Consider the following 27,007-nt stretch of genomic DNA (forward strand, 5'->3'; position numbering starts at 1 on the left):
TCAGTCGGCGACATCACTTGCTCGGAGACCTTAAAGTAGTAGTTCCACTTGCTCTGCAAGAGCTGCGGATTTTGTGGAGCGACGGGTGATGTGAACAGAGGGTCCTTGGTTTGAGGCGAGGGATGGAAGCTATACTGTTACACACACAACCAAGTAAAACATGCTGTATAGCAGGGATCAACGAGCTGATTTTCTTGAGCGTATGGTAGTGGTACCAGAGCATAATTATAAAATTGGCCGCAAGAAACCAACAGATTTGACAAACACTATCATTTAGAATATATTTGTATATGATCACACCTCTATTATGTGTGAGAATACTTTGGAACAGATTTCCAAAATATAAAATGACGTGGAACTGATTGCCTGGTGTTTTTAGTCATGTCCAACGAAACAAATTGGGCACAAAATAAAACCACAACATGACTGGTTCATAAACACTGTCTGCTCACAAATTATGGTTTACAAAATGTCATTTTTATTCATGTTACATAGGTGTTACATAACATCAGGGCATTAAACATTCTCACAAAGGTTTGGGGGCTACAATCAATGATTAGCAAAAACACTAGTGGTCTCAATCTCTAATGACAATCACTGGACAAACCAAACACCCTCTGACATGTGCACAAACCTGCAAAGAAAAGTACTGAACAAAAACGGGACTCTGTATGCAATATTGATTCCCCATTCCAGTGTACAGTGAAAAAAATAAAGGGGCATGCATGCACTTATTCTATTGCCATTCCACATTCTGTTTTTTGTCTTAAAGTACCAACTTTTTATTGTCAGACATGCTACAAAGTAACACATTGAGGTGAATAATATAACTAGGAAGGAGTGTTTTGTAACTGTGGATGGAGAGACCTTGTTACAAGAGCCCATGGATAGGACTTGGTCTGTTGACAGTTAACATCCCAAATAGCACCCTAATTCCTTCAATAGTGCACTACTTTAGTCCACAGCCCTAGGGGCCCTGGTCAAAAGTAGTGCACTATAAAGGTGATAGGGATGCAACCACTGGTTGGATAGCCCCCACAGATTCATAAAATACAGGTTTCAGGAGTATTCAAGTTACCAGACAATTTGTATCCCAAATAGCACCCCATTACCTTTCATAGTGCATTACGTTTGACGAGGGCTCTGGTCAATACTAGTGCATTATAAAAAGGAATAGGGTGCCATTTGGGATAAACCCAATATGTCAGGTTGGCTTTCATGGGCCAGCAGGTGTTGACAGATGCAACTACCTAGCAACCTTTTTGGAAGACCAACACACAGGGGGACAGTGGAGGCAGCCAGAATTCCTGTCAAATTTGGGTCAGCTTGACATACCTTTCCCTCCCCACCATATGCCCAGGCTGCACGATACTTGCCGTTTGCAAATGGCCTTTCAAAATTCAGAAAACCGATCTTTCTGGGGACACACATCCTATATTGTCATGTTGAACAGACAGTTAAAGTGAAGCTAATATTTTTTTAAAGCAGAAACTGCACATTAGGAAGGCGGGGACAAGCAAACTGAGGCATGGCGATAATATTATTTACTTAATTGAGCTTTTCTTCATACCAAAAAGCAGAGTCGTGGTGAAAACTAAAATGATTCATGTCACACACACACACACACTGCAGCTCCATTGTACGACAGGCATTCATTACTAGAATCATTTCAAGTGGAACAATAAGGAATGAAGGTGTAAAAATGATTGTTTTCCTCATTTTTTTTTTTTGTATTTCTTGGCGAGGGTTGACAGGGAGCATCTCAGTTCTCTCCATCTCCAGCCTCTGGCTCATCTGCTGCATTGTCAGACGTCCATAGCTGAAACACACAAGACAAAATACCATTAGACTGACAAGCATCTCAGATATCCAAAAGTACTGTACTTTACTGTACTGACTGTACCGTAAATCACTTTGGAATCAAGTGTCTACTAAATGGTAAACAGTGCATTCGAAAAGTATTCAGACCCCTTCACTTCTTCCCAATTGTTGTTACAGCCATATCTAAAATTGATAAAAATGTTTTTCTCCATCACAATACCCCATAATGACAAAGCAAAAATAGGTTTAGAATCTCTCCAATTTCTTAAGAATAAATATGTACATGTACGTAAGTATTCAGACTCTTTACATTGTTGAAGCACCTTTGGCATTGATTACAGCCGCGAGTCTTCTTGGGTTTGACTCTACAAGCTTGACACACCTGTATTCTTCTCTGCACATCCTCTCAAGCTTCGTCAGGTTGGATGGTGAGCATCACTACACAGCTATTTTCGGGCCTCTCCAGAGGCTGTTTGATCAGGTCTAGACCATTCAAAGATATTCAGAGACTTGTCCCGAAGCCACTCCTGCGTGGCCTTGGCTGTGTGCTTAGGGTCGTTGTCCTGTTGCAAAGGTGAACCTTCGCCCCAGTCTGAGGTCCTGAGTGCTCTGGAGCAGGTCTTCAAGGATCCCGCTGTACTTTACTTCATTCATCTTTTGCTCGATCCTGACGAGTATCCCAGTCTCGACAGCAAAAAAAAAAATTTAAACCATCCCCACAGCATGATGCTGCCACCATGATTCACAGTAGGGATGGTGCCAGGTTTCCTCCAGACGTGACACTTGGCATTCAGGCCAAAGAGTGCAATCTCGGTTTCATCAGACCAGAGAATCTTGTTTCTCATGGTCTGAGAGTCCTTTAGGTGCCTTCTGGCAAACTCCAAGCGGGCTGTCATGTGCCTTTTACTGAGGAGTGGCTTCCGTCTGGCCACTCTACCATAAAGGCCTGATTGGCAGAGTACTGCAGAGATGGTTGTCCTTCTGGAAGGTTCTCCCATCTCCACAGAGGAACTCTGGAGCTCTGTCAGAGGGACCATCAAGATCTTGGTCACCTCCCTGACTAAGGCCCTTCTCCCCCGATTGTCAAGTTTGGCCAGATGGCCAGCTCTAGGAAGAGTCTTGGTGGCTCAAAACTTCTATTTAAGAATGGAGGCCTCTGTGTTCTTGGGGACCTTCAATGCTGCAGAAATATTTTGGTACCCTTCCCCAGATCTGTGCCTCAACACAATCCTGTCTCGGAGTTCAACGGACAATTACTTCGACCTCGCAGCTTGGTTTTTGCCCTGACCTGCACTGTCAACTGTGGGACCTTACATAGACGTGTGTGCGTTTCCAAATCATGTCCAACCAATTGAAATTACCACAGGTTGACTCCAAGTTGTAGAAAGATCAAGAATGATCAATGGAAACAGACTGCACCCTGAGCTAAATTTCAAGTCTCATAGCAAAGGGTCTGAAAAATACATTTTCGCTTTGTGTAAATTGAGGGGAAAAATGTCATCCATTTTAGAATAAGGCTGTAACGTAACAAAATGTGGAAAATATGAAGGGGTCTGGTTCAAATCCTTATATTATAGCTTGTCACTCACAAAATGGCACTGGCTCCTGCTTGCCATTAAAATACTGAAATGAGATGCACATACACTAGACTGGGTTGCAGTCACAGTGGGTGTATGGTGTGTGTGGGATGTGTTGATGAAGCGACCAATCCCGTGGCTCAGTGGAGGGAGGTCAGAGGATACTTACTGTGAGGTTGTCTCTAAGCAACTGCATGATGAGGGTACTGTCTTTGTACGAGTCTTCGCTCAGCGTGTCGAGCTCGGCGATGGCATCGTCGAAGGCCTGCAAACACACAAATAACAATGGTTGATATGCCTATGAACAGGGAGATGAGGCAAAGATAGAGATGGACAGGAGAGAGATGGCACATAATGCAGCTGTGTGTACACTGAGTAAACAAAACATTAAGAACACCTTTCTTATATTGAGTTGCAGCCCCCCTCCCCATTTGCCCTCGGAACAGCCGCAATTCGTCGGCGGATGGACTCTACAAAGGTGTCAAAAGCGTTCCACAGGGATGCCGGCCCATGTTGACTCCACAGTTGTGTCAAGTTGATTGGATGTATTTTAGGTGCTAGACCATGCTTGATACACAGAGGAAACTGTTGAGCGTGAAAAACCCAGCAGTGTTGCAGTTCTTGACACATTCAAACCAGTTCAAAATGCACTTTTTTTAAAACACGTTTGTCTTGACAATTCACCCTCTGAATGGCACACATACAAGCCATGTTGTAATTGTCTCAAGGCTCCTCAGCTTCATCTACACTGATTGAAGTGGATTTAACTAGTGACCTAAATAAGGGTCATAGTTTTTACCTGGTTAGTCTATATAATGGAAAGTAATGTTTTGTACACTCAGTGTATATAGTACACCCCATAATCTCACCCTATATAGAGCACTACTTTTGACCAAAGCCCCGGTGTCAAAAGAAAGCACTGTATAGGGGATCTGGTGCCGTTTGTGTGGGCTGCTGTGTTGTCTCATCATCCCTACCTGTTTGGCCAGTGAGCAGGCCTTCTCTGGAGAGTTGAGGATCTCGTAGAAGAAGACAGAGAAGTTGAGGGCCAGGCCCAGGCGGATGGGATGTGTGGGCTGCATCTCCTTCTTGCTGATGTCAAACGCCTCCTGGTAGGAGTCTTGAGAGTTGGATATCGTCTCTGTGGAAAGGGGAGGAACCATTGAGATAGAGCTCTAACTCTAAAACATTGTCTATGTCCCAAATGGCACCCTATTCCTTATATAGTACACTACTCTAAGGCCCATAGGGTCAAAATAAGTGCTCTATTAAAGGGAATAGGGTGCCATTTGGGACAGAACCAGTCTTTCATTACAAACTTGAAATATTACTCCTCTAGGTAGGCCTATCCATCATTGTTGCAAATGGGGTCACTTTCCTTTCCCTGGTCTGGCCACTGAAAGCTAGGCTACATGAGGTAATGGGCTTATAAATATCCTTTGTTGAGCACCGGAGCTACATTACCGACGACAGGACGGTGGTAGGCCTGATCACCAACGACGACACAGCCTACATAGGGAGGTCAGAGACCTGGCAGTGTGGTGCCAGGACAACAACCTCTCCTTCAACATCAAGACAAAGTCGCGGATCGTGGATTACAGGAAACAGAGGGCTGAGCACACCTCCATTCACATAGACGGAGAAGGTTGAGAGCTTCCTCAGTGTCCACATCACTAATGATCTACTATGGTCCACACACACACCAACACAGTTGTGAAGAGGGCACGACAACACCCCTTACCCCTCAGTAGGCTGAAAAGATTTGGCATGGGCCCTCAGATCCTCAAAAAGTTATACAGCTGCACTATTGAGAGCACCTTGACTGGCTGCATTAACGCTTGGCATGTCAACTGCTTGGCATCCAACCACAAGGCGCTTCAGAGAATAGTGCGTACGGACCAGTACATTACTGGGGCCGAGCTCCCTGCCATCCAGGACTTTTATACCAGGCGCTGTCAAAAAATAAATTGTCAGACCCCAGCCACCCATCAGACTGTCTATTACCGCACAGCACCAAGTCTGGAACCAACAGGACCCTGAACAGCTTCTACCCCAAAGCCATAAGACTAATAAATAGTTAGTCCAGGTAGTTATCTATTTATCTGCGTTGACCCTTTTTGCACTAGCCACATATGCTGCTGCTACTGAGTATTATTAGTCACTTTATTCCAAGTTATATGTACATGTCTACCTCAAATTCTCTTGTACCCCTGCACATCGACTCGGCTATATACACACAGGGTAGCAGTACCAAGTTATCGTTACTCATTGTTTATTATTAATGCGTTTTACTCTATTATTTCTCTATAACAAATGGAAGGGCCTATAAATTAGGTGTAGACTAAGTGAAATGTGGTTGTTTACCAAGCATGTGACGAATAAAATCTGATTTGGATTTGAATAGTGCCATGGCATTTTCTAAGAACAACAATGTAACAAATAATCCCTGGATATGTTACATGTGGATCAAGTTGCAAAGTCCCTGGCCTGGTTGCCAAAATAAGCCAGCAAGCGTTAGGCTACTAACTAACGAGGCCTACATTTCAACATCCTCCCTCCCCTGTTCAAACTTCAGTTGGGGCGGTGCTGTAAGGGGAAAACCATGACAGTAATTCTGTGCAGTCTCGTGTTCAGTGGCTGAGGCTTGCCAGGGAGGAGGCGGCTGGCAGATAGGGCTCCCACTGGGGGGGGGGGGGGGGGGGGGGGGGGGGGGGGGTATGGAGGGAGGAGTATGGAGGGAGGGAGGGTTATCATGGATGGATGAGATAGGGAGACATGGGAGAGGGAACATTCATATACCCATCACCACGTTCACAGCCCAAACTCACTCAGCCTGCATTAAACCAACAAGCTTGCATCCCCTGGAGCGAGAGGTCTGGATGGATTTGTTTTGAGATCAATGCGAGAGCTGCATGTAACCACTTGTGCACATTTGTTCATATTCTTTGTTAGTGAGTTTTTAGCCCAGTTACAGCTAATTTCTCATCAGCAATGGGGGAGGGGTTGCTTTCTACAAGAGCACAAAATGTGCATTTCTAGCCATCTTTGGAAAGCAAGTCAGGTAAAGAGCTTTTTTTTTTTAGGTCTTAAAACCCAATCCCTCAACAATAGGCAGAGGGTAGCATCATTTGTCTGAGTCGCTGAAATAATGGCTTGGGAATAATAATGAATTTTATTTTGTAAAGTAGTCTCTTGAATCAAACAACATTTTCTGTCAGCTTGTCTGAAGGACAAGTGGACAAAACAAACAGGTTCATGTAAATCCCTCCGTGTTTTTTTTTTTTTTTAAGTCTCATGAATGTAGGCCTACATTGAAAACCACACATTGTCTGAATGATAAAAACAGCTTTTAAAATGTTTTGGGATACACTTTCTCCATAGTTTTTTTAAAATGGTAGGCCACTGATAGGCCTACTTTACAATCAAAAAAGCCACAGTAGTCTACTTGGCCACTGTTCTAACTAACTTAAAAGCAGGTATAGCCTTAGTGGTCACAGTAAACGCGTGGCAGAAGACGCAGAGAATTTTCACAATTCTAAAGTACGTGCAGCCGGCCCCGAAATTTGCTTAGTGCCGAAGAATGATAAAACATTGCTTGGTAGCCTACAAAATATTGCTAAATAACCACCAAATACTTTGTGTCTTTAAAATAATTCCTTCCAGGACTTAATTAATGGCATCCTGTCAGTGATGACAGATCTAAAATTAATACAACCATTGCACATTAAATAAGAAATATATTAAAAAGCAATGAGGCTGATGCAACCGATCAGACCATTCAGTTTAAAAATGTTGATCAAGTTTTATTTCTTCATATTATAAGATCAACAATGTGCACATGGCTGTAGGCTACACAGGAATGTTCCAAACTGCAATTAGCGGGAACACTGTTCTCTAAAGCACACCACCTGCGTGAGCAGTTTCATGTGACAGATGAAACCGTTAGAAGTCAAGCCCGGAGCTCTAAAGACGCATCAATTAGCATACTAACATGACTAGGATTATGCCTTTGGCCGCACAAGAAAAAGTCAATTGGCATATTAAGTGTTTATAATATAATTCCCTCAACATTTATATGGCTACTTTGAAACAAGGTAAGACATGCTTCATAAAATATAAAAAACATCCAGGTTTTAAACAATTCCGTTCCTGGTAAACGGTTAAACATGCTGAGCACCTCCACCCGCCTTGAATCTGAGTGGTGTACAACAGGCACAGTCCTTCACTCTCCGTCTTGTGACCATTTGATCTGAACGAACCGTGCCTCGACTATGTCGACAGAATCAAGCCTCTAAACCTTCATTACTATTTGTCAAAACATGACTGCCGTTTAGTCTAACTTTATGCAACTGGAAGTCTCATTAAAGTTAAGCTACATTTTCTGCCACCTCCCTCATGTCAGCATCGGTTTGGACACGAGGCTGTAACAAATATGCATATCACCTACACATTGACATATAAGCTTTATTGATGTACATTAAAAATAGATTAGTAATTGTTAGTGATTTTTTGGGGCCATTGTCCTGTAGAAAAACAAATGATAGTGGGACTAAGCGCAAACCAGATGGGATGGCGTATCGCTGTAGAAACAGCGTCACCAGCAAAGCAAACCCACACCTCCATGCTTCACAGTGGGAACCACACATGCAGAGATCTGTTCACGTACTTCGTGTCTCACAAAGACAGTGGTTGGAACCAAAATCCTCACATTTGGACTCATCACGCATTAAGGACACTTCTATCGGTCTAATGTCCATTGCTCATGTCTCTTGGCACAAGCAATTCTCTTCTTATTGGTGTCCTTTAGATAGAGGTTTATTTGCCATGAAGGCCTGATTCACGCAGCCCCCTCTGAACAGTTGATGTTGAAATGTGTGTTACTTTAACTCTGAAGCATTTATTTGAGCTGCAATTTCTGAGGCTGGTAACTAATGAACTTATCCTCTGCTGCAGAGGTAACTCTGGGTCTTCCTTTCCTGCGGCGGTCCTCATGAGAGCCAGGTTCCTCATGGCGCTTGATGGTTTTTGCAACTGCACTTGAAGAAACTTTTAAAGTTCTTGAAATTTTCCGGATTGCCTGTCCTTCATGTTAGTCATGGGCTGTCGTTTGTCTTTGCTTATTTGAGCTGTTCTTGCCATAATATGGACTTAGTCTTTTACCAAATAGGGCCATCTTCTGCATACCACCCCTACCTTGTCACAACGTTTGGATCAAACGTATTAACCTCTTGTTCCTACCCCCTACTTTTTCGAACATTCTGTTAAAAAAAAAAAATCGCTCAACATTTCAGCGTCCTGCTACTCATGCCAGGAATATAGTATATGCATATGATTAGTATGTGTGGATAGAAAACTCACGTTTCTAAAACTGGTTAAATCACGGCTGTGACTATAACAGAGCGTCTGTTTCATCGAAAAGCGCAAGAAAAACTGATCACTGAAAACTGGAAAAAAATATCCATGCGCCACTTGCATGTATTGTTTAAGGGGCACGAAATTAAATGGGGCTGAGATTGCAATTCCTACAGCTTCCACACGATGTCGCCAGTCTCGTCATTTGCGGTGCCTTTGTTGTTTCTTGGTCAAACCTACTAGAGAGATCACTTTCCATCCGGTCTCCGACAGGACGTTTTAGAAGAGAGATTTTGGAAGATGATTTGAAATCGTGGAGCTATTGAATACACATCGCCCCGTGAGCAATTTGATAGATTAATGTTTACTGATACCTAAAGTTGGATTACAAAAGTATTTCGAAGTGTTTTGTGAAAGTTTATCGTCGACTTTTTTAATTTAAAAAAATGACGTAGCGTTTTCAAATGGTGTTTTTTTCTGAATCACACAGTTTCCATAGATGGCTATGTTGGGTATATATGGACCGATTTAATAAAAATAAAAAAGACCCAATAGTGATGTTTATGGGACATATAGGAGTGCCAACAAAGAAGCTCGTCAAAGGTAATTAAAGTTTTATATTTTATTTCTGCTATTTGTGTAGCGCTTTAATTCACTACCCTGCAAGTGTGTTTTAATGAACGTTTGAGTTTTAACGAGTGCTATTAGCATTTGGCGTAGCGCCTTTGCATTTGCTGATGGCTAGATGAGACAGTTGCGTCTCAGGTCGACGTAAGAGGTTATTAAGGAAAGAAATTCCACAAATTAACAAGACACACCTGTTAATTGAAATGCATTCCAGGTGACTACCTCATGAAGCTGGTTGAGAGAATGCCAAGAATGTGCAAAGCTGTCAAGGCAAAGGGTGGCTACTTTGAAGAATCTCAAATATATTTTGATTAGTTTAACACTTTTTGGTTACTACATAATTCCGTATGTGTATTTCATAGTTGATGTCTTCACTAATATTCTACAATGTAGAAAATAGTAAAAAATAACAAAAAACACTTGAATGAGTCGGTGTTCAAACGTTTGACTGGTACTAATATAGGGAGAGACAGCGAGGCCAGTTGGAGCCAGCAGCCCAATAACTCCTGAGAGAGTAGATTTGAGTCCCAAATGACCCTCTATTCCCAATATAGTGCAGTACTTTTGACCAAAACCCATGACTGTAGTGCACCTTATAGGGAATATGAGGCCATTTGGGTCATGGTCCAAAGTAGTGCACTATGTAGGGAACAGGGTGCCATATGGGACTTAGACTGGAGACCCACTTACCCTTCTTGTCGTCTCCAGAGGCCACCTCAGCCAGGTATCTGTAGTAGTCACCCTTCATCTTCAAATAGAACACTTTACTCTCCGCATTAGGGGCATTTTCAATCAAATATTTGCTCAGCAGCCCCTACGGGAGAAAACAGACAGGAGGAGAGTTCATTTAAATTTGACAAATTCCATGGGCATGTCCCAAATGGCACCCTATGCACTACTTTATAGGGGTGTCATATGGGATGCATCCTATCACAAATAGCTAGATCTTTTTTGTAACACCCATAAAAATGTGATGACTCCTTCATTTGGCTTCATTCCATCTCATTAAAAACACCGTAATGTGCCTGCCTGGCTGTCTCCCACAAAAACACGATGGAAGATGGGGGTTTTGTGCAACAACAAAACAGGATGTAGTACTTTGATGCATCATTCGATTAGTTGAGGCATGAAAATCAGAGCATCTACAGTGGCATGCCTTAACTTCAGTTGCAAAAAGGGGCATCTCACTTTCAATCCCCATCAGTCATCCAAGCTGTACTCGATGGCTTCACCGTTGCCTCAATTTGTTGTGGGTGTAACACAAAAACAGGTTGTGGTGGCATTCACATAACACCGGTACGAAACAATGAGCACTCTACAGCCAGCTTCCTGTGTGAGCCAAACGCCTCTCCACTTCCTTTTAAGGGCAAGCTGCTAACAGCCGAAGACAATAGTCCTGCCTAGAGACCACGTGTGACAGGTAGCCTGGTCCCACATGTTTGTGTCCTTGTCTCCTCCATTGCCGTCATTGGCACGTCAAACTTGTTTCACGTGGCAATGAGTGACAGAGTTGGCATGGCAGCAAACGCTGGCTCTAAGACTACACGTGTGGCATGGTAACAGCTAACCAGTTGCCTGCTCCCTGCGGAGGTCAGGAGTTCCACATGGAGAGGCCACTGTTAAGCCTAAAGGAAGGAGGGAGGAAATACAAAGGAGGTTTAATCTGGGTCCAGAGGGAACACTGGCCTGAACCCAGATAACTCAGTGAAAGATGCTGAGGCATAGATATAACCCAGTGGAAGGCTTGAGTGAAGGTGATACCATCCACAAGCTGCCGTTCATGCTGGCTCTCTAATACCCGATTATCAGCTCGGCATGGGCTGACGACAACCTGAGTGAGAGGCACTTACAGGCAACTATACTCTGCCCTACCAACTGTTCAGTGAGATGACATAATACTGCTATAGATATGGACAGCCAGAGGGGAGAGTACAGCTTAACTGCTGCTTGTTCTGAGAAGTCACTTGCTTAAACACACACGTTTCAGCCGAGCAGCCAACCCAGGAACAGGGTTGGACCGGCCACCATTTCCTCTGCGTGGTATCACCACCAACATGGAGAAAGGGGCACTCCTGTATCCTCAGCAGCCACAGCCGTTTGTGGGTGTTAGTAGCAGGCTAGTGAAGCAGAGGTCCCTCTACTCACAGGCTCAAGGCATGATTTAGTACCGCTGACCATTTTACCAAGCAAAAATAAAAACCTCAATCCAGCATGACAGTTATAGTGAAGAGCGTACTTGTAGATCCCTCAAACAAACATGAAGGGTCAAGAATTATATAGACCACTTCTCTGCCTTCACTATGGGTGAGTTCCAAAGGACACCCAATTTCCCATTTAGTGCACCACATTTGGTCAGGACCTATAGGACTCCAGTCAAAAGTAGTGCACTATGTAGGGAATAAGGTGCCATTTGGGTCATCCCTAGTGGTAGGATGGGAATCAGGACAGAAGATCCCTTTTCTGCACCTGTCATCAGCAGCAACCTTGTCGCCTCACAACATGTGCTCAGACATTCAGCATGTGTATCAAATGGTACCCTATATAGTGCACTACTTTTAAACAAGGGCCCTATGGGTAGTGCACTATAGGATGCCATTTTAGACATCCATTTAAAAAGACAGATAGCAAAAAGAGCTGGGCCCTGTCATGTCCCTAACCCTAGGCTAGCTTTCTCTTCTGCACCACAAAAAGTTTGCCACTGGGACTATTTTACCACACACACTGATGCAGGGACTGGTTTGAGTTTACTTTACCTTCTATAAAAATGTATTTCAATGTTAGGTTTGTTAAAATGTGATACGCAACTCTGGCGTGTATGTCAGTTATAGTTTACTCCGTTTCCTACATGAGTCATCGCTCACCCTCATCCCTTTTGCAGCTAACCACACAAAGCCCTGCCCCGTCACTCAAGGAGAGAGCAGTTGCTCAACGACAGTCACAAGCATTTTGTTGACGTTCACTTTGCATGGTCAGATGGACACAATGTTGGTGACAGAATGCTTATGGAAAGCAGCATAACTACACTATTAGTGTGTGGTGTCTTACGATATGCAAACTACTGTTTGCTAGTTTCTTTTCTTAGCAGGGTGTTTCTAAATGAGATGATTGTGGACTTCAGGAAACAGCAGAGGGAGCACCCCCCTATCCACATCGATGGAACAGTAGTGGAGAGGGTAGCAAGTTAAGTTCCTCGGCATACACATCACAGACTAACTGAATTGGTCCACTCACACAGACAGCATCGTGAAGAAGGCGCAGCAGCGCCTCTTCAACCTCAGGAGGCTAAAGAAATTCGGCTTGTCACCAAAAGCACTCGCAAACTTCTACAGATGCACAATCGAGAGCATCTTGTCAGGCTGTATCACCGCCTGGTACGGCAACTGCTCCGCCCACAACCGTAAGGCTCTCCAGAGGGTAGTGAGGTCTGCACAACGCATCACCGGGGGCAAACTACCTGCCCTCCAGGACACCTACACCACCCGATGTTACAGGAAGGCCATAAAGATCATCAAGGACATCAACCACCCGAGCCACTGCCTGTTCACCCCGCTATCATCCAGAAGGCAAGGTCAGTACAGGTGCATCAAAGCTGGGACCGAGAGACTGAAAAACAGCTTCTATCTCAAGGCCATCAGACTGTTAAACAGCCACCACTAACATTGAGTGGCTGCTGCCAACACACTGACTCAACTCCAGCCACTTCAATAATGGGAATTGATGGGAAATGTAAAATATATCACTAGCCACTTTAAACAATGCTACCTAATATAATGTTTACATACCCTACATTATTCATCTCATATGTATACGGATATACTGTACTCTATATCATCTACTGCATCTTTATGTAATACATGTATCACTAGCCACTTTAACTATGCCACTTTGTTTACATACTCATCTCATATGTATATACTGTACTCGATACCATCTACTGCATCTTGCCTATGCCGCTCTGTACCATCACTCATTCATATATCTTTATGTACATATTCTTTATCCCCTTACACTTGTGTGTATAAGACAGTAGTTTTGGAATTGTTAGTTAGATTACTTGTTGGTTATTACTGCATTGTCAGAACTAGAAGCACAAGCATTTCGCTACACTCGCATTAACATCTGCTAACCATGTGTATGTGACAAATAAAATTTGATTTGAAATAAAAATTGAGCAACAATAAAATAACAGTAGCGAGGCTATATACAGGGGGTACCGCTACAGAGTCAATGTGCGGGGTTAGTCAAGGTAATATGTACATGTAGGTAGAGTTATTAAAAAAGTGACAATGCATAGATAAACAGAGTAGCAGCAGGGTCAAAGGGGGAGGTGGGGCAATGCAAATAATTTGGGTAGCTATTTCATTAGATGTTCAGCAGTCTTATAGCTTGGGGGTAGAAGCTGTTTAGAAGCCTCTTGGACCTAGACTTGGCACTCCGGTATCACTTGCCGTGCTGTAGCAGAGAGAACAGTCTATGACGGGTGACATGAGCCTTTTACAATTTTTAGGACCTTCCTGACACCGCCTGGTATATAGGTCCTGGATGGCAGGAAGCTTGGCACCAGTGATGTACGGTGCAGTACGCACTACCGAGCAGTACGCACTGCCGAGCAGTTGCCATATCAAGCAGTGATACAACCAGTCAGGATGCTCCAGCTGTAGAACCTTCTGAGTATCGGAGGACCCATGTCAAATCTTTTCAGTCTCCTGAGGGATAGGTTGTGTCATTCCCTCTTCACAACTGTCTTGGCATTCTTGGACCATGTTAGTTTGTTAGGGGCATTCTCAGTCCTTTTCCTGTAGTCCACAATCAACTCCTTTGTTTTGATCACGCTGAGGGAGAGGTTGTTGTCCTGCCACCACACGGCCAGGTCTCTGACCACCTCCCTATAGGCTGCCTCGTCGGTGAGCAGGCCCACAACTGTTGTGTCATCTGCAAACTTGGTGTTGGAGTCGTGCCTGGCCATGCAGTCATGAGTAAACAGGGAGTACAGGAGGGGACTGAGCATGCACCCCTGAGGGGCCCCTGTGTTGAGAGTCAGCATGGCGGATGTGTGTTGTTACCTACCCTTATCCTGGAAGTCCAGGACACAGTTGCAGAGGGAGGTGTTTAGTCCCAGGGTCCTTAGCTTAGTGATGAGCTTTGAGGGCACTATGGTAATGAACGCTGAGCTGTAATCAATGAATAGCATTCTCACATAGATGTTCCTTTTGTCCAGGTGGGAAAGGGCAGTGTGGAGTGCAATAGACCCTGCATCATTTGTGAATCTATTGGGGCGGTATGCAAATTGGAGTGGGTCTAGGGTTTCTAGGATAATGGTGTTAATGTTAGCCATGACCAGCCTTTCAAAGCACTTCTTGATGAGAGTGCTACGGGTCAGTAGTCATTTAGGCAGGTTATCTTAGTGTTCTTGGGTACAGGGACTATGGTGGTCTGCTTGAAACATGTTGGTATTACGGACAGGGGTTGAAACCGTCAGTGAAGACACTTGCCAGTTGATCAGCGCATGCTCGGAGTACACGTCCTGGTAATCCGTCTGGCCCTGCAACCTTGAATGTTGACCTGTTTAAAAAGGTCTTACATTGGCTGCGGCGAACGTGATCACACAGTAGTATGGAACAGCTGAGGCTCTCATGAATGCTTCAGTGTTGCTTGCCTTGTAGGTTTGCGTCACTGGACAGCACGCGGCTGTGATTCCTTTTGTAGTCTTATGGTTTGCAAGCCCTGCCACATCCGACGAGCTTCGGAGCCGGTGTAGTCCGATTCAATCTTAGTTCTGTATTGACACGTTGCCTGTTTGAGGGTTCGTCGGAGGACATAGTGGGATTTCTTATAAGTTAGCTTGCTACATTTAGTAATAAACATTAATTAGGGTCACCTGGAAACAGTGAACAGCACTTTGGTTCCAACCTTATCAATAATTCCTCACTGGCTTGTCACGTAGAGTAGGCCAGAAGGCTAAACTGAAAAACCTAACCTCTATCAAATAAAAAGATGGTGGAACCGCAAAAGTACTTCTGTGCAAGGGTGTTCATTTACATAGTGAATCCGGAAGAAAAACAACAGTACTGCCATCCAAACTACACATTAAGGGGACAGCTTAAAAAACAATGCTGCCCCATCAACAGCTCAAACCAAAATAGTTCCTCCCTTGAACTGAAAGAGACTCCTTTTGTAGGGGAAGACCCTCCCATCAGAACCTACCCAGCACTAATTAATTAAGCAATTACCTTCATCAAAGCCTACATTTTCCACTCAGCTAAACATAATGAATTATATACATTGCAACACATTTCTCATGATACAATAAACCAATAACACATTTACAAAATCCCATCCCTGCTGACATGGAGTCTTCCAATATGCTCATTCACATGAACGAGCCAGTCGGGACAGGCACTACAAAGCCAGCCCGATTACCGTAGCTCTGGTCCTTATCCCAGCATACCCGGAAGCTACAGAGACAGAGGAACAGAACCAAACAAACAACGCACTCATCCATAACATTGACAAGCACAATAAACGTTGCTTTAATTATACATGAAAGCTTGTCTGTATATTCTTTATACCATAAACTGTTACTGACGGGAGGTAAGACTTCTTTAATTTCACCTTTATTTAAACAGATAGGCTACTTAAGAACAACTTCTCATTTACAACTGCGACCTGGACAAGAAAGCAAAGCAGTGTGACACAAACACAGTTACACATGGAATAAACAAACATACAGTCAATAACACAATAGAGAAAAAGTCTATATACAGTGTGTGTAAATGAACTAAGATAAGAGAGGTAAGGCCATAGTGGCGAAATAAATACAATTTAGCAATTAAACACTGGAGCGATAGAAGTGCAAGTAGAGATACTGGGGTGCAAAGGAGCAAAAAATTAACAGTATGGGGATGAGGTAGTTGGATAGGCTTTTTAAAAGTATTGTGATCTGTGAGCTTCTCTGACAGCTGGTGCTTAAAGAAGAATTGGCTTTGGGGGTGACCAGTGAAATATACCTGCTGGAGCGCGTGATGCTATGGTGACCAGTGAGCTGAGATAAGGCGGGGCTTTACCTAGTAAAGACTTGTAGATGACCTGGAGCCAGTGGGTTTGGCGACGAATATGAAGCGAGGGCCAGCCAACGAGAGCATACAGGTCGCAGTGGTGGGTAGTATATGGGGCTTTGGTGACGAAACGGATGGCACTGTTAGCTGAATAGAGTGTTGGAGGCTATTTTGTAAATTACATCACCGAAGTTAACGATTGATATGATAGTCAGCTTTATGAGGGTGTGTTTGACAGCATGAGTTAAGGATGCTTTGTTGCGAAATAGGATGCCGATTCTAGATTTAATTTTGGATTGGAAATGCTTAATGTGAGTCTACAGTCTAACCAGACACCTAGGTATTTGTAGATAGAATAAAGTGTGAAATGTCTGTACTAAGATAGTGAGGTTAACAATGTTGGTCAACAACCAAGATAACGTAGCTGATAAAGGAGCAGGGAGGCGGATGAGTCAACAGGTTCCGCACATTTCTATATGGCTCTTGTATCTCTGCAGCAGATATATAGTGAGCAATATGTTTGTAAAATCAAATTGCAATTCAATCTCATTATCGAATCGCAGTGAGATCAAATTGTGAGGTCCCCGGCAAATCCCAGCCCTACTATCCATGGTGGTCAGATCAAACGAACAGCATGCACGATGATCACAAGAGAAGTAGGCCTATATGGTAAAGAAGGTTATTGGTACCATACACAATAATACTGAGACTCCAGTATATCAGCAGCTGTAATCATTCTGCATAGTTATCCATCACCCGAGTGGCACAGCAGTCTAAGGTACTGCTTCTCAGTGCTAGAGGCTTTCACTACAGACCCTGGTTCGATTCCAGACTGCCACAACTGCCGTGATTGGGAGTCCCATCGGGTGGCACACAATTTGCCCAGCGTCGTCCGGGTTAGGCTTTGGCCGGGAAGGCTGTCATGGTAAATAGGAATGTTCTTAACTGACTTGCCTAGTAAAATAAAGGTAAAATAAAATTTAACTTTGGTTGAGTTTGTAAGAGTTCATAAGCTTACCGTAGGTTACACAAATGACCTACAATAATCAAGACAGAGGGCCACTGGAGAGTGTAGGGTACTAGCCCAGAGGCACCCCATGTAGAGGGCACTGGCCCAGAGGGGCCCAGTGTAGAGTGTTGGGCACACTGGCCCAGAGGGGCCCCATGTAGAGGGCACTGGCCCAGAGGGGCCCCGTAAAGCAGGGCGCTTTAACAGATGGCCAGTGCAGAATTAGAGCACCCAGATGTGGCTCGGTGTGCGCACTAGCTCAGTGCTGAGCCTGCCACACCAGCACACCCTCAATGGACATCCGTCTATCAGGGTCACAGCTTCCTATACAGGAAGTGACAGCAGGATAATTCCATATGTGTAGTTTATTTTTAAAGGAGAGTTCCACTTAACCATACGAGGCTATTGGACAGGCATAGATCTAGAAGGGAGACTGGGATTGAACCCTGGTCCTCGTGGGGAGGAGTGTACGCATGGCTTGTGCCCCAAGGGTCACCCACTTGATCAAGGCTCTGCACGCCATGTGTGTAGGTTAAGTTCAGGGTCTGTGTGGACGAGAGCTTGGCTTGCGTAGATCAAAGGGTGTTGAGTAGAGGATAGATCCATCTGGAATACTAATGAGCAGCTTTAATCCACCAGAGTGATTGATCTAAGCCTGATCTACAAGAGACAATATAAGTGAGCTTTTCCTCCATCACCATACATCTAGCTAATGTACAATAAGTGTGTCTGGACAACTGTAAAAGCCACATGTGCTCAGGACTCGTGTGCCTGTCTACCATGCTATATGTTAAATGTTTCAGACACAGCCTGTTGAATGAAGTCACTGCCACACAAGTCCCCCTTTTGACAGGAAACCACTCTTCCTCGGTGTCAAGGATGTGCATTAGGTTCTGTATCAAACTAGCCTGGCTTTTGGAACCGATCCATCCCCTTTCCTTTGAGGCCCAGGTCTGCATTCCAAACGACATATTCCCCATATGGCCCTGGTCAAAAGTAGAGAACTATATAGGGGATAGGGTGCCATTAGGGAGGCAGACCCCGATGTGGAGGACACCTCCTGTTCGGAGGGATAAACTGAACAATACAGTTAGACGTCGTGCAAACATCTCTTAATCTGCCAACAGCACTAATATCGCTGCCCTATTTAGAGTAAGGAGGCAACATACATTCTTTAGACACACGGTTATTGTGCTGGTTGAGTAGTTAACACTAGAGAATAGAGTACTACATTAAAGCTGAATACAGTGAGCCCACGGGAAGGTCATGAACTACCAATGAGAAACTAAATCTTGGTTTTACGCATTGGGCAAGTATGTCAAGAACACCAAATAAGCTCTGACAAAAGGTGGCGAGGGCCGATACTTAAAATAAATAAACACAAGTGATACTGGCAAGAGCAGAGTGGAATTAAGAGTAAATTAGCCTTGTTTGACATTTAGCCCATAGCCTCTGTACAATTTGGATGTCAAGCAGCAGTATTTGTTAAAGTGGATGAACACTAGGGGCTGTGACATGTAATCTGTGAGAGATTACAGGTGATGTCTTTCACCATGGCCACACCTACTCAAACCCTACAGCCAGGTGCAACAATACACTTCCCATAGTGACAGTAGATGGGACACTGGGAGCAAACAGGTCAGGTAACTTCCAGCTAACACATGTTATTGGGTCTCAAATGGCACCCTATTCTATATTTAGTGCACTACTTTAGACCAGGGCCCTACGGGCTGCCATTTCAGATGAAACCATGACCTTCTGTTGAACAAAGAACTGAGGGACAGCAAAGGCCACAGGATCCACCAGATAGGGTTGGGGGATATGACCAGCCCATGACAGCCAAACTTAGTTGATCCCCAAAATAGTGTTCCCTACTACATGGGAAGGAAGGTGTGTACTTAAAATTAGTTCAGTTCCACAGGAAATGCATGAAACAACCATCCTGTACAAAAGCAAAAATAAAATGGCCTTGGATAGAAAAAAAGATGGGGGGGGGGGGGCACATATTCTCAAAATGTAGTAGTAACAGAATTATTACAGCGCTGTCAGTCATTTGCCAATATTATCAGTAGCAGAGGTCTCAACAAAAAAAAGAAGTTTTACGCGTCATCATATCTAGATGCTGTAACATCTCCACTGGAGGCCCAGTTCACTGGCTGCTGCTCTGCCTTATTGATCTGGCATATCAAACTCAAGCAGACAATCAAACTAAACCACACAAGTCTGCCAAGTAAAAGTAGAGCCCCTTACGTGAACATTTGCCATAGCCTTTGACTCAGAATGTCTGACTGTTCTGTTGACAACCCTAATAAACAGTGAAATGTAAAGAAGGAAAGACAGAGGTGCTGCCTGCCTTACAACACATTATTGAATGGGAGCAGCAGTGGAAAGGGGAGGTCATGCCACTTCACCACTGTGGCTCAGAATCAATTGGGGCAGACTTTCTGCATAGTTTCAGATAAACGTCACAAATAGAAGCATTGCAATGTCAAAGTCCATGAATGAGGGACTTATGACAGCGCCATTGTGCACTACTAGTAAATAGCTTTTCATACAGAGAGGGGGATACTACTACTCAGTCAACCGAATTACCATTTCATTCCCCAAGAAAAGGAACGGATGACAGCTTATTTTGCTTTTCAGTTTCTCAAATCAAGAGCGCATTGGTAATTGTATGAATCCTGTTGTGTTAAGCTACCATCTATCCAAGTTGGTGCCGCCCTCAGCCTCACAGAAACAGTGTGTTGGTGATTCTATCAATCAAGCTTTTTTATAACACAAGTGACCCCGTTTGCTGCTTGTGCTGAGCCTACAGGCTGAGATGGTTTATTGCTGTCGTCACCGAATATCTGTCCTCAATTTACAGCAGAGAAGATGATCGAGGTAAATCAAATGTGGCTCTCTCAAAGCCATGCATGCACAAACTGGCTAGAAGAAATACATTAACTCACCAATACATCGTTGCAGATGTCTCGTAACTCTGTCTCCACCTTCTCCCGGTACTCCTTGACCATCTGAAGCTTCTTGTCGCTGCCCTCTGTCTTCTGCTCGATGGCGGAGATGACCCGCCATGCAGACCTCCGGGCCCCGACAACATTCTTGTAGGCGACCGAGAGAAGGTTCCTCTCCTCGCATGACAGCTCTGCACCCTTCTCAGTTACCTCCTTCATGGACGAAGCCATGTCGTCGTAACGCTCCGCCTGCTCGGCCAGCTTGGCTTTCTGAATCAGCTCCGTTTTATCCATGTTTATGAGTTATCGTATGTTCAAACTGTCGCTTGCAGTTTCAAAGAAAGTCCGAAGATGTGAGAAGGGGACAACGGTGTGGGGACAGATCGTGTATAACGATAGTTATAATCTTTGGGCAGGTGGGTGGAGGTACAGGTATGTTATCCAGACACCTGGGGAAGAAAATTTGAATGTTTAGGATGGTCAATGCATGCACACCTTGAGAGGCCGTTTGGTTGGCTAGCTAGTCAACTCAACTCAGTTCACCTGTAACAAAAATAAATAAATTCAATAACTTGTTAAGATAACATTAGCTAGCTGGGATGCCAAACTGCCTTGCCTAGGAGATGGGAAACGCCATTTAAATTGTACTAATGCCCATTGTGTAAGTTGCCCATGAGTCGTCAACGGGCCGCACGATGCAATCTGGACGATTCTGAGCTCTCATTCAAGGAGTACATTTGGCGCTAGCTCAAAAACCCACCATTAGCATGACTTTCATGAAGTACAACAATGCAAATCTTTTCAGAGATGTGAGAATTAACTTGCTCTCTATAATATTGTATAGATTTGGAATAACCACATTATGTACTTTCGAGGAAAATGTGAAGGTTTCGCGACTCATATCCTGACTGAGAAGGGATTGCGCAATGGTTAGTTTAGCACCCGCGTTGCGCACCATGATACGATTGGTCGACAGTCTGCTGGGTGGGGCATTATACGTTTCTTCATACATTTCCCAATGGGATATGTTATCTCCTCCATTCTCTAATATCTCAGATTATACCATAATGAACACGGAGCCAGAGGTCTCACCGGATGTATAAATCTGAATCATCTGGTTGGAATTTCCACTCCACAACAAATATGGTGAGGAGAGGAAGATCAGTGGCCGGCAGTGTTACGAATTGACTGCACCAAGTTATGTATATAATGGTTTTTCTGATTTCAAACTATTGTTTACAAGGCGTGCAAGTGCACAAACACACTAAACAGAGCAGGCATTCCCTAAAGGAAATAGGCATACTAGAACGTGCCAAAAGGATTTCACTAACTCCTGCTTGGCTCTGCCCAACTCCTTGCCTGTTCACGCCACTATGCTTAATTTGCTCCCATTGAAAACGACACAGGTGAACCATCTTGGGTTAGTTATAAATATCTTTGGATATACCTTAACTTCTCTGCTAGTTAGATAAAGTAACATATTCTTCTAATTAGTTGCGAAGGGAAGTTCACGAGGGGCGCAGCAGTCTAAGGCACTGCATCTCAGTACTAGGGGCGTCACTACAGACCCTGGTTCAATCTCGGGCTGTATCACAACCGGCCGTCATCGGGAGTCCCTTTGGGCGGCGCACAATTGGCCCAGCGTCGTCCGGGTTAGGGGAGGGTTTGGCCGGGGTAGGCAGTCATTGTAAAATAAGAATGAGTTCCTAACGGACTTACCTAGTTAAATTACAAAAGGTACAAAAATAAAACGCATTTACCACTTGACTAGCAAACATTAGACAGTTAATGGTTGGAGGACTGATATGTTGTAACTCAAGACTTGTTCAAGAGTTAACATCCTAGCCGCTACAACTGCTGCCATCTCGTTAAAAGCAAGTGTGTTGGTTTCGCTATGGTTTGCCCCGTGTTGTTTTGCCCTGACAAGCGAATGCTAACTAGCTTGCTTGACTAACCCCGCGCGACACAGAATGAATCGTTTTTATGAAGCTCCACTGCACTGGCGACCAAACGACATCGTATACTAACTATCCATAGACAGTTTACATTTCCTTACAAAATTTGAACAATCGAACTTCATGTTAAATGTAATAACCTACACATTAATTTCCAAGATTCAAAGAAAAAAAATGTTAATATATTTCCCCAACCTTTACCTGGTTCCAATCCGCCACTCCGAGTAAATACTTTACGAAGATATTCGGGCAGGGAAATAATCTATGCCTTCAACCAAATCAGACCAACGGGCGTGTCTAACAAAACGGTAGCCCAATGAGAACCCGTCTTTGAGACGGATCAACCAACACTGTTAAAAACAAGAATCAATAGGATGATAGCGCGGGGGAAGAGGCGGGCTTTGAGGCCACGGGGTTTCCTCAAATTAAAGCAAGGGAGAAGACGTCATCATTACCATGGATATCTAACACTTTTCCACATCACATATGCCGCGTTCAAAACAACTGGGAACTCGAAAAAATGCGAAGTCAAATCATGACGTCAGTGATTTTCAGGTCGGAAAGTTGGAGCTCTAGAAAGAGGTCCGAGTTCCCGAGTTGGAATTCCGAGGTGGATGACCATTCAAATCGATTTTTCCAGTTGAAGCTAGTTTTTTCCGAATTCCCAGTTGTTTTGAACGCACTGAAGTTCGAAATCGGAGATTTCCGAGTTCCCAGTTCCGAGTTTCCAGTTGTTTTGAACGCAGCAAAACGCACACAAACAACACACAAACAGTATCAGTAGGCCGCTAGTGGGTGTGGCAGGGGGAAATGATACACACAGTTTTGCAATAAACTTTGCATTTAACATGTAATTGATGGATGTATCAGCCTATTCTGTTTTTCCCAAAAGTGTGACCACCTAGGATTAAATAATAAGCTATTACAAGGTTTATGAATCAGTACACTTGTTTTATTTGCATCGGATAGATTTAGATTGCCTGTAGTCATCATGGGTTAAGGAAATAGTTATTCATAGGGAACTTGTCAAAAGTAGTGGACCATGTAGGGAATAGGGTATGACTTCTCTTTGGCAGCTGGAAATGAACACATTAGGATGATCAGTAGCATTAAATGTAGAATATTTAACTAAAGTAATTGTGAGCGCTTTGATGATATTTCATGGGAACATTTTTATAATCAAGTCGATGCAGAGTCTGCTTACCAGACTTTTCTCACATCTTTCAATTCTGTATTTCACCACTGCTTTCCCGTAGTTAAACCACAGAGAGCAGTAGAAGGGTTCTAGAAACCTTGGTTTACAACCGTTCTCAAAAAATTCTCACTTAAAAATCCCTGTCCCCTGAATTCTGCAAATTACAAAAAGTATAAGAACAAATTTACTCACCTACTTTGCATATCCCCAAAATTATATTTTACTAACAAATTTCACATTTTCTTGGAAAATCTTCAATCAACTGTTTAAGAAAAGGCATCTACAGTAGAACTATTCCATCTAAATTTACTGTTCAAAATAAGATCTACAGTGACACCGATGTTATTTCATGTGAATTTAACTACTTTTTTGTGAACGTTGGTTACTCTCTGTCAAATATATTTTTAAAAACGGATGGAAATCCCTTGGATTACATTAAGGGACATTTGGTGTATAAGAGAATGTTGAAACATGTAAATCGACACTGTGTTCTATATGAGCACCAATATGGTTTTCGTAGAAACTACTCTACAGATATTGCTTTTTTGCAGAGTTGCAAAGAAAAAGCCATATCTCAGACTGGCCAAAGAAAATAAAAGATTAAGATGGGCAAAATAACACAGACACTGGACAGAGGAACTCTGCTGAGAAGGCCAGAATCCCGGAGTCGCCTTTTCACTGTTGATGTTGAGACTGGTGTTTTGCGGGTACTATTTAATGAAGCTGCAGATTGAGGACTTGTGAGGCGTCTGTTTCTCAAACTAGACACTCTAATGTACTTGTCCTCTTGCTCAGTTGTGCACCGGGGCCTCCCACTACTCTTTCTATTCTGGTTAGGGCCAGTTTGCTCTGTTCTGTGAAGGGAGTAATTCACAGCGTTGTACGAGATCTTCAGTTTCTTGGCAATTTCTCGCATGGAATAGCCTTAATTTCTCAGAACAAGAATAGACTGATGAGTTTCAGAAGAAAGTTATTTGTTTCTGGCCATTTTGAGCCTGTAATCGAACCCACAAATGTTGATACTCCAGATACTCAACTAGTCTAAAGAAGGCCAGTTGTATTGCTTCTTTAACCAGAACAACCGTTTTCAGCTGTGCTAATATAATTGCAAAAGGGTTTTCTAATGATCAATTAGTCTTTTAAAATGCTAAAGCTAAAAAAATGCTAAAGCTAACACAACGTGCCATTGGAACACAGGAGTGATGGTTGCTGATAATGGGCCTCTGTACGCCTATGTAGATATTCCATTACAAATCTGCCGTTTCCAACTACAATAGTCATTTACAACACTACCAATGTTTACACTTTATTTCTGATCAATTTTATGTTATTTTAATGGACAAAATATGTGCTTTTCTTTCAAAAACAAGGACATTTCTAGGTGATCCCAAACTTTTGAACGGTAGTGTACAGTACCAGTCAAAAGTTTGGGCACACCTACTCATTCCCGGGGTTTTCTTCATTTTTACTATTTTTACATTGTGGAATAACAACACATCAAAACTATGAAATAACACATATGGAATCATGTAGCCACCAAAAAAATGTTAAACAAATCAAAATATATATGAGATTTGAGATTCTTCAAAGTAGTCACCCTTTGCCTTGATGACAGCTTTGCACATGCTTGGAATTCTCTCAAACAGCTTCATGAGGTAGTCACCTGGAATGCATTTCAATTAACAGGTGTGTCTTGTTAAAAGTTATTTTGTGAAATGTCTTTCCATCTTAATGTGTTTGAGTCAATCAGTTGTGTTATGACAAGGTAGGGGTGGTATACAGAAGATAGCCCTATTTGGTAAAAGACAAAGTCCATATTATGGCAAGAACAGCTCAATAAGCAAAGAGAAATGACAGTCCATCATTACTTCAGGACATGAAGGTCAGTCAATCCAGAAAATTTCAAGTGCAGCCGTAAATCCCATCAAGCGCTATGAGGAAACTGTCTCTCATGAGGACCGCCACAGGAAAGGAAGACCCAGGGTTACCTCTGCTGAAGAGGATACGTTCATTCGAGTCAACAGCACCTCAGATTGCAGCCCAAATAAATGCTTCACAGAGTTCCAATAGCAGACACATCTCAACACCAACTTTTCAGATGAGACTGCATGAATCAGGCCTTCATGGTCGAATTATTGCAATGAAACCACTACTAAAGGACAACAAGAAGAAGAAGAGACTTGCTTGGGCCAAGAAACACGAGCAATGGACATTAGACCGGTGGAAATCTGTCCTTTGGTCTGATGAGTCCAAATTTGAGAGTTTTGGTTTCAACCCCTGTGTCTTTCTGAGACGCAGAGTAGGTGAGCAGATGATCTCCGCATGTGTGGTTCCCACGGTAAAGCATGGAGGAGGTGTGATGGTGTGGGGGTGCTTGTCTGGTGACACTGTCTGATTTATTTAGAATTCAAGGCACACTTAACCAGCATGGCTACCACAGCATTCTGCAGCGATACGCCATCCGCCATGGTTTGCGCCTTGTGGGACTATCATTTGTTTTTTAGGACAATGACCCAACACACCTCCAGGCTGTCTAAGTGCTATTTGACAATGCAATTATCACAACACATAGGTTGTAATATGGAGGGGGCTTGGCTTCCCCAGTGATTTTACCCATGCACCGCCACTGCTTGGAGTTAGAATTCCCTATCCCTCAGAAGACCACAGAAGACACAGACAACCTTTCATCTCCCATTTGTATCTATGACAAAATACATTGATACAATGAAACCCCTGTAGGTGTGTCAGCCAGGAAAACACCCCATTCTGCGAATATAACAGGATGATTGAGTGTAAGTGTGAACTCTTCCGAATGTGGCACTTTGAATCGCCTCAGGACATTCATTGGCACTTTGACTTTACTCATTACATGCACCCAATCAGCCAGTCTATGTCAAAGGTGTGTTTTTTAAAAAGCAAGACACAGAGTAATCTGTGTATTAGCACAAAACAAATCACATTAAACAAGGAAAGAGGTGTCTTGCGTCTCTTGTTGTGCTGTTTAATTATGATATTACACAGGCTTTAAGAAGGGCAAGTCTGGGCATATGCATGGTGGGGTAAGGCTGAACAGTGAATAGACAGGGGAGACGGAGCTGTGTGTCAGTGGAACTGGAAGGAAGCATTATCTGAGCTTTTTACCACTTTGTGTTGGCTACGCCCTCCAGTATTAGGAAAGCTTTGATGAAAACTTTGGAGAGGGTTTATTGGTCTGCAAAATGTTCTATTGCTGATAGTTAGAACAATGATGTGATTCTCTCCCTAGCAGAGTTAGTTACCTATGGGCCAGATTCTGGAAGTCTGGAATGTTCTTCTGAGCTGTAATCCCATCCCTATATGCCAGAGGCAGAATGATACAACACATAGACATTTTTCTGTCCTTGCTAAATCTTGTTTCATACTCCCCAGAGAAATGTGTGACACTCACAGACGTCAACATAATCCAGAGAAAGCTATAGGGCTTTG

General features: G+C 43.4%; 1 protein-coding gene across 5 annotated transcripts; it reads right to left on the reverse strand.

Annotated features, from left to right (window-relative positions):
* Nucleotides 1-455: 455 nt before the first annotated feature.
* Nucleotides 456-22,718, reverse strand: LOC109900602 (14-3-3 protein zeta). Of its 5 annotated transcripts, none has more exons than XM_020496302.2 (6): nt 22,549-22,718; nt 20,393-20,841; nt 10,068-10,191; nt 4,376-4,539; nt 3,568-3,663; nt 456-1,819 (listed from the first exon to the last, which is right to left on the reverse strand). In XM_020496302.2, the coding sequence occupies exons 2-6, from the start codon at nt 20,684-20,686 to the stop codon at nt 1,763-1,765; spliced, it is 735 nt and encodes a 244-aa protein (XP_020351891.1). In that variant the 5' UTR covers nt 20,687-20,841; nt 22,549-22,718; the 3' UTR covers nt 456-1,762. The 5 variants fall into 5 exon arrangements, 3 of the variants coding, with proteins under 3 accessions (XP_020351891.1, XP_020351892.1, XP_031692844.1); XM_020496303.2 differs by having other exon boundaries at nt 22,543-22,654; XM_031836984.1 differs by lacking the exon at nt 22,549-22,718 and adding an exon at nt 22,492-22,541.
* Nucleotides 22,719-27,007: the final 4,289 nt, after the last annotated feature.

This window comes from Oncorhynchus kisutch, linkage group LG12 (assembly GCF_002021735.2).
Source record: "Oncorhynchus kisutch isolate 150728-3 linkage group LG12, Okis_V2, whole genome shotgun sequence".
Classification (NCBI taxonomy): Eukaryota; Metazoa; Chordata; class Actinopteri; order Salmoniformes; family Salmonidae; genus Oncorhynchus; species Oncorhynchus kisutch.

Coding starts and splice junctions, on each gene's coding strand:
- LOC109900602 (XM_020496302.2), bottom strand. CDS start 20,686: ATGGATAAAACGGAGCTGATTCAGAAAGCCAAGCTGGCCGAGCAGGCG. Junction 4,540..10,067: donor CTCTGGAGACGACAAGAAGG/GTAAGTGGGTCT, acceptor CCCTTTCCACAG/AGACGATATCCAACTCTCAA. Junction 3,664..4,375: donor CCTGCTCACTGGCCAAACAG/GTAGGGATGATG, acceptor GTGTGTTTGCAG/GCCTTCGACGATGCCATCGC.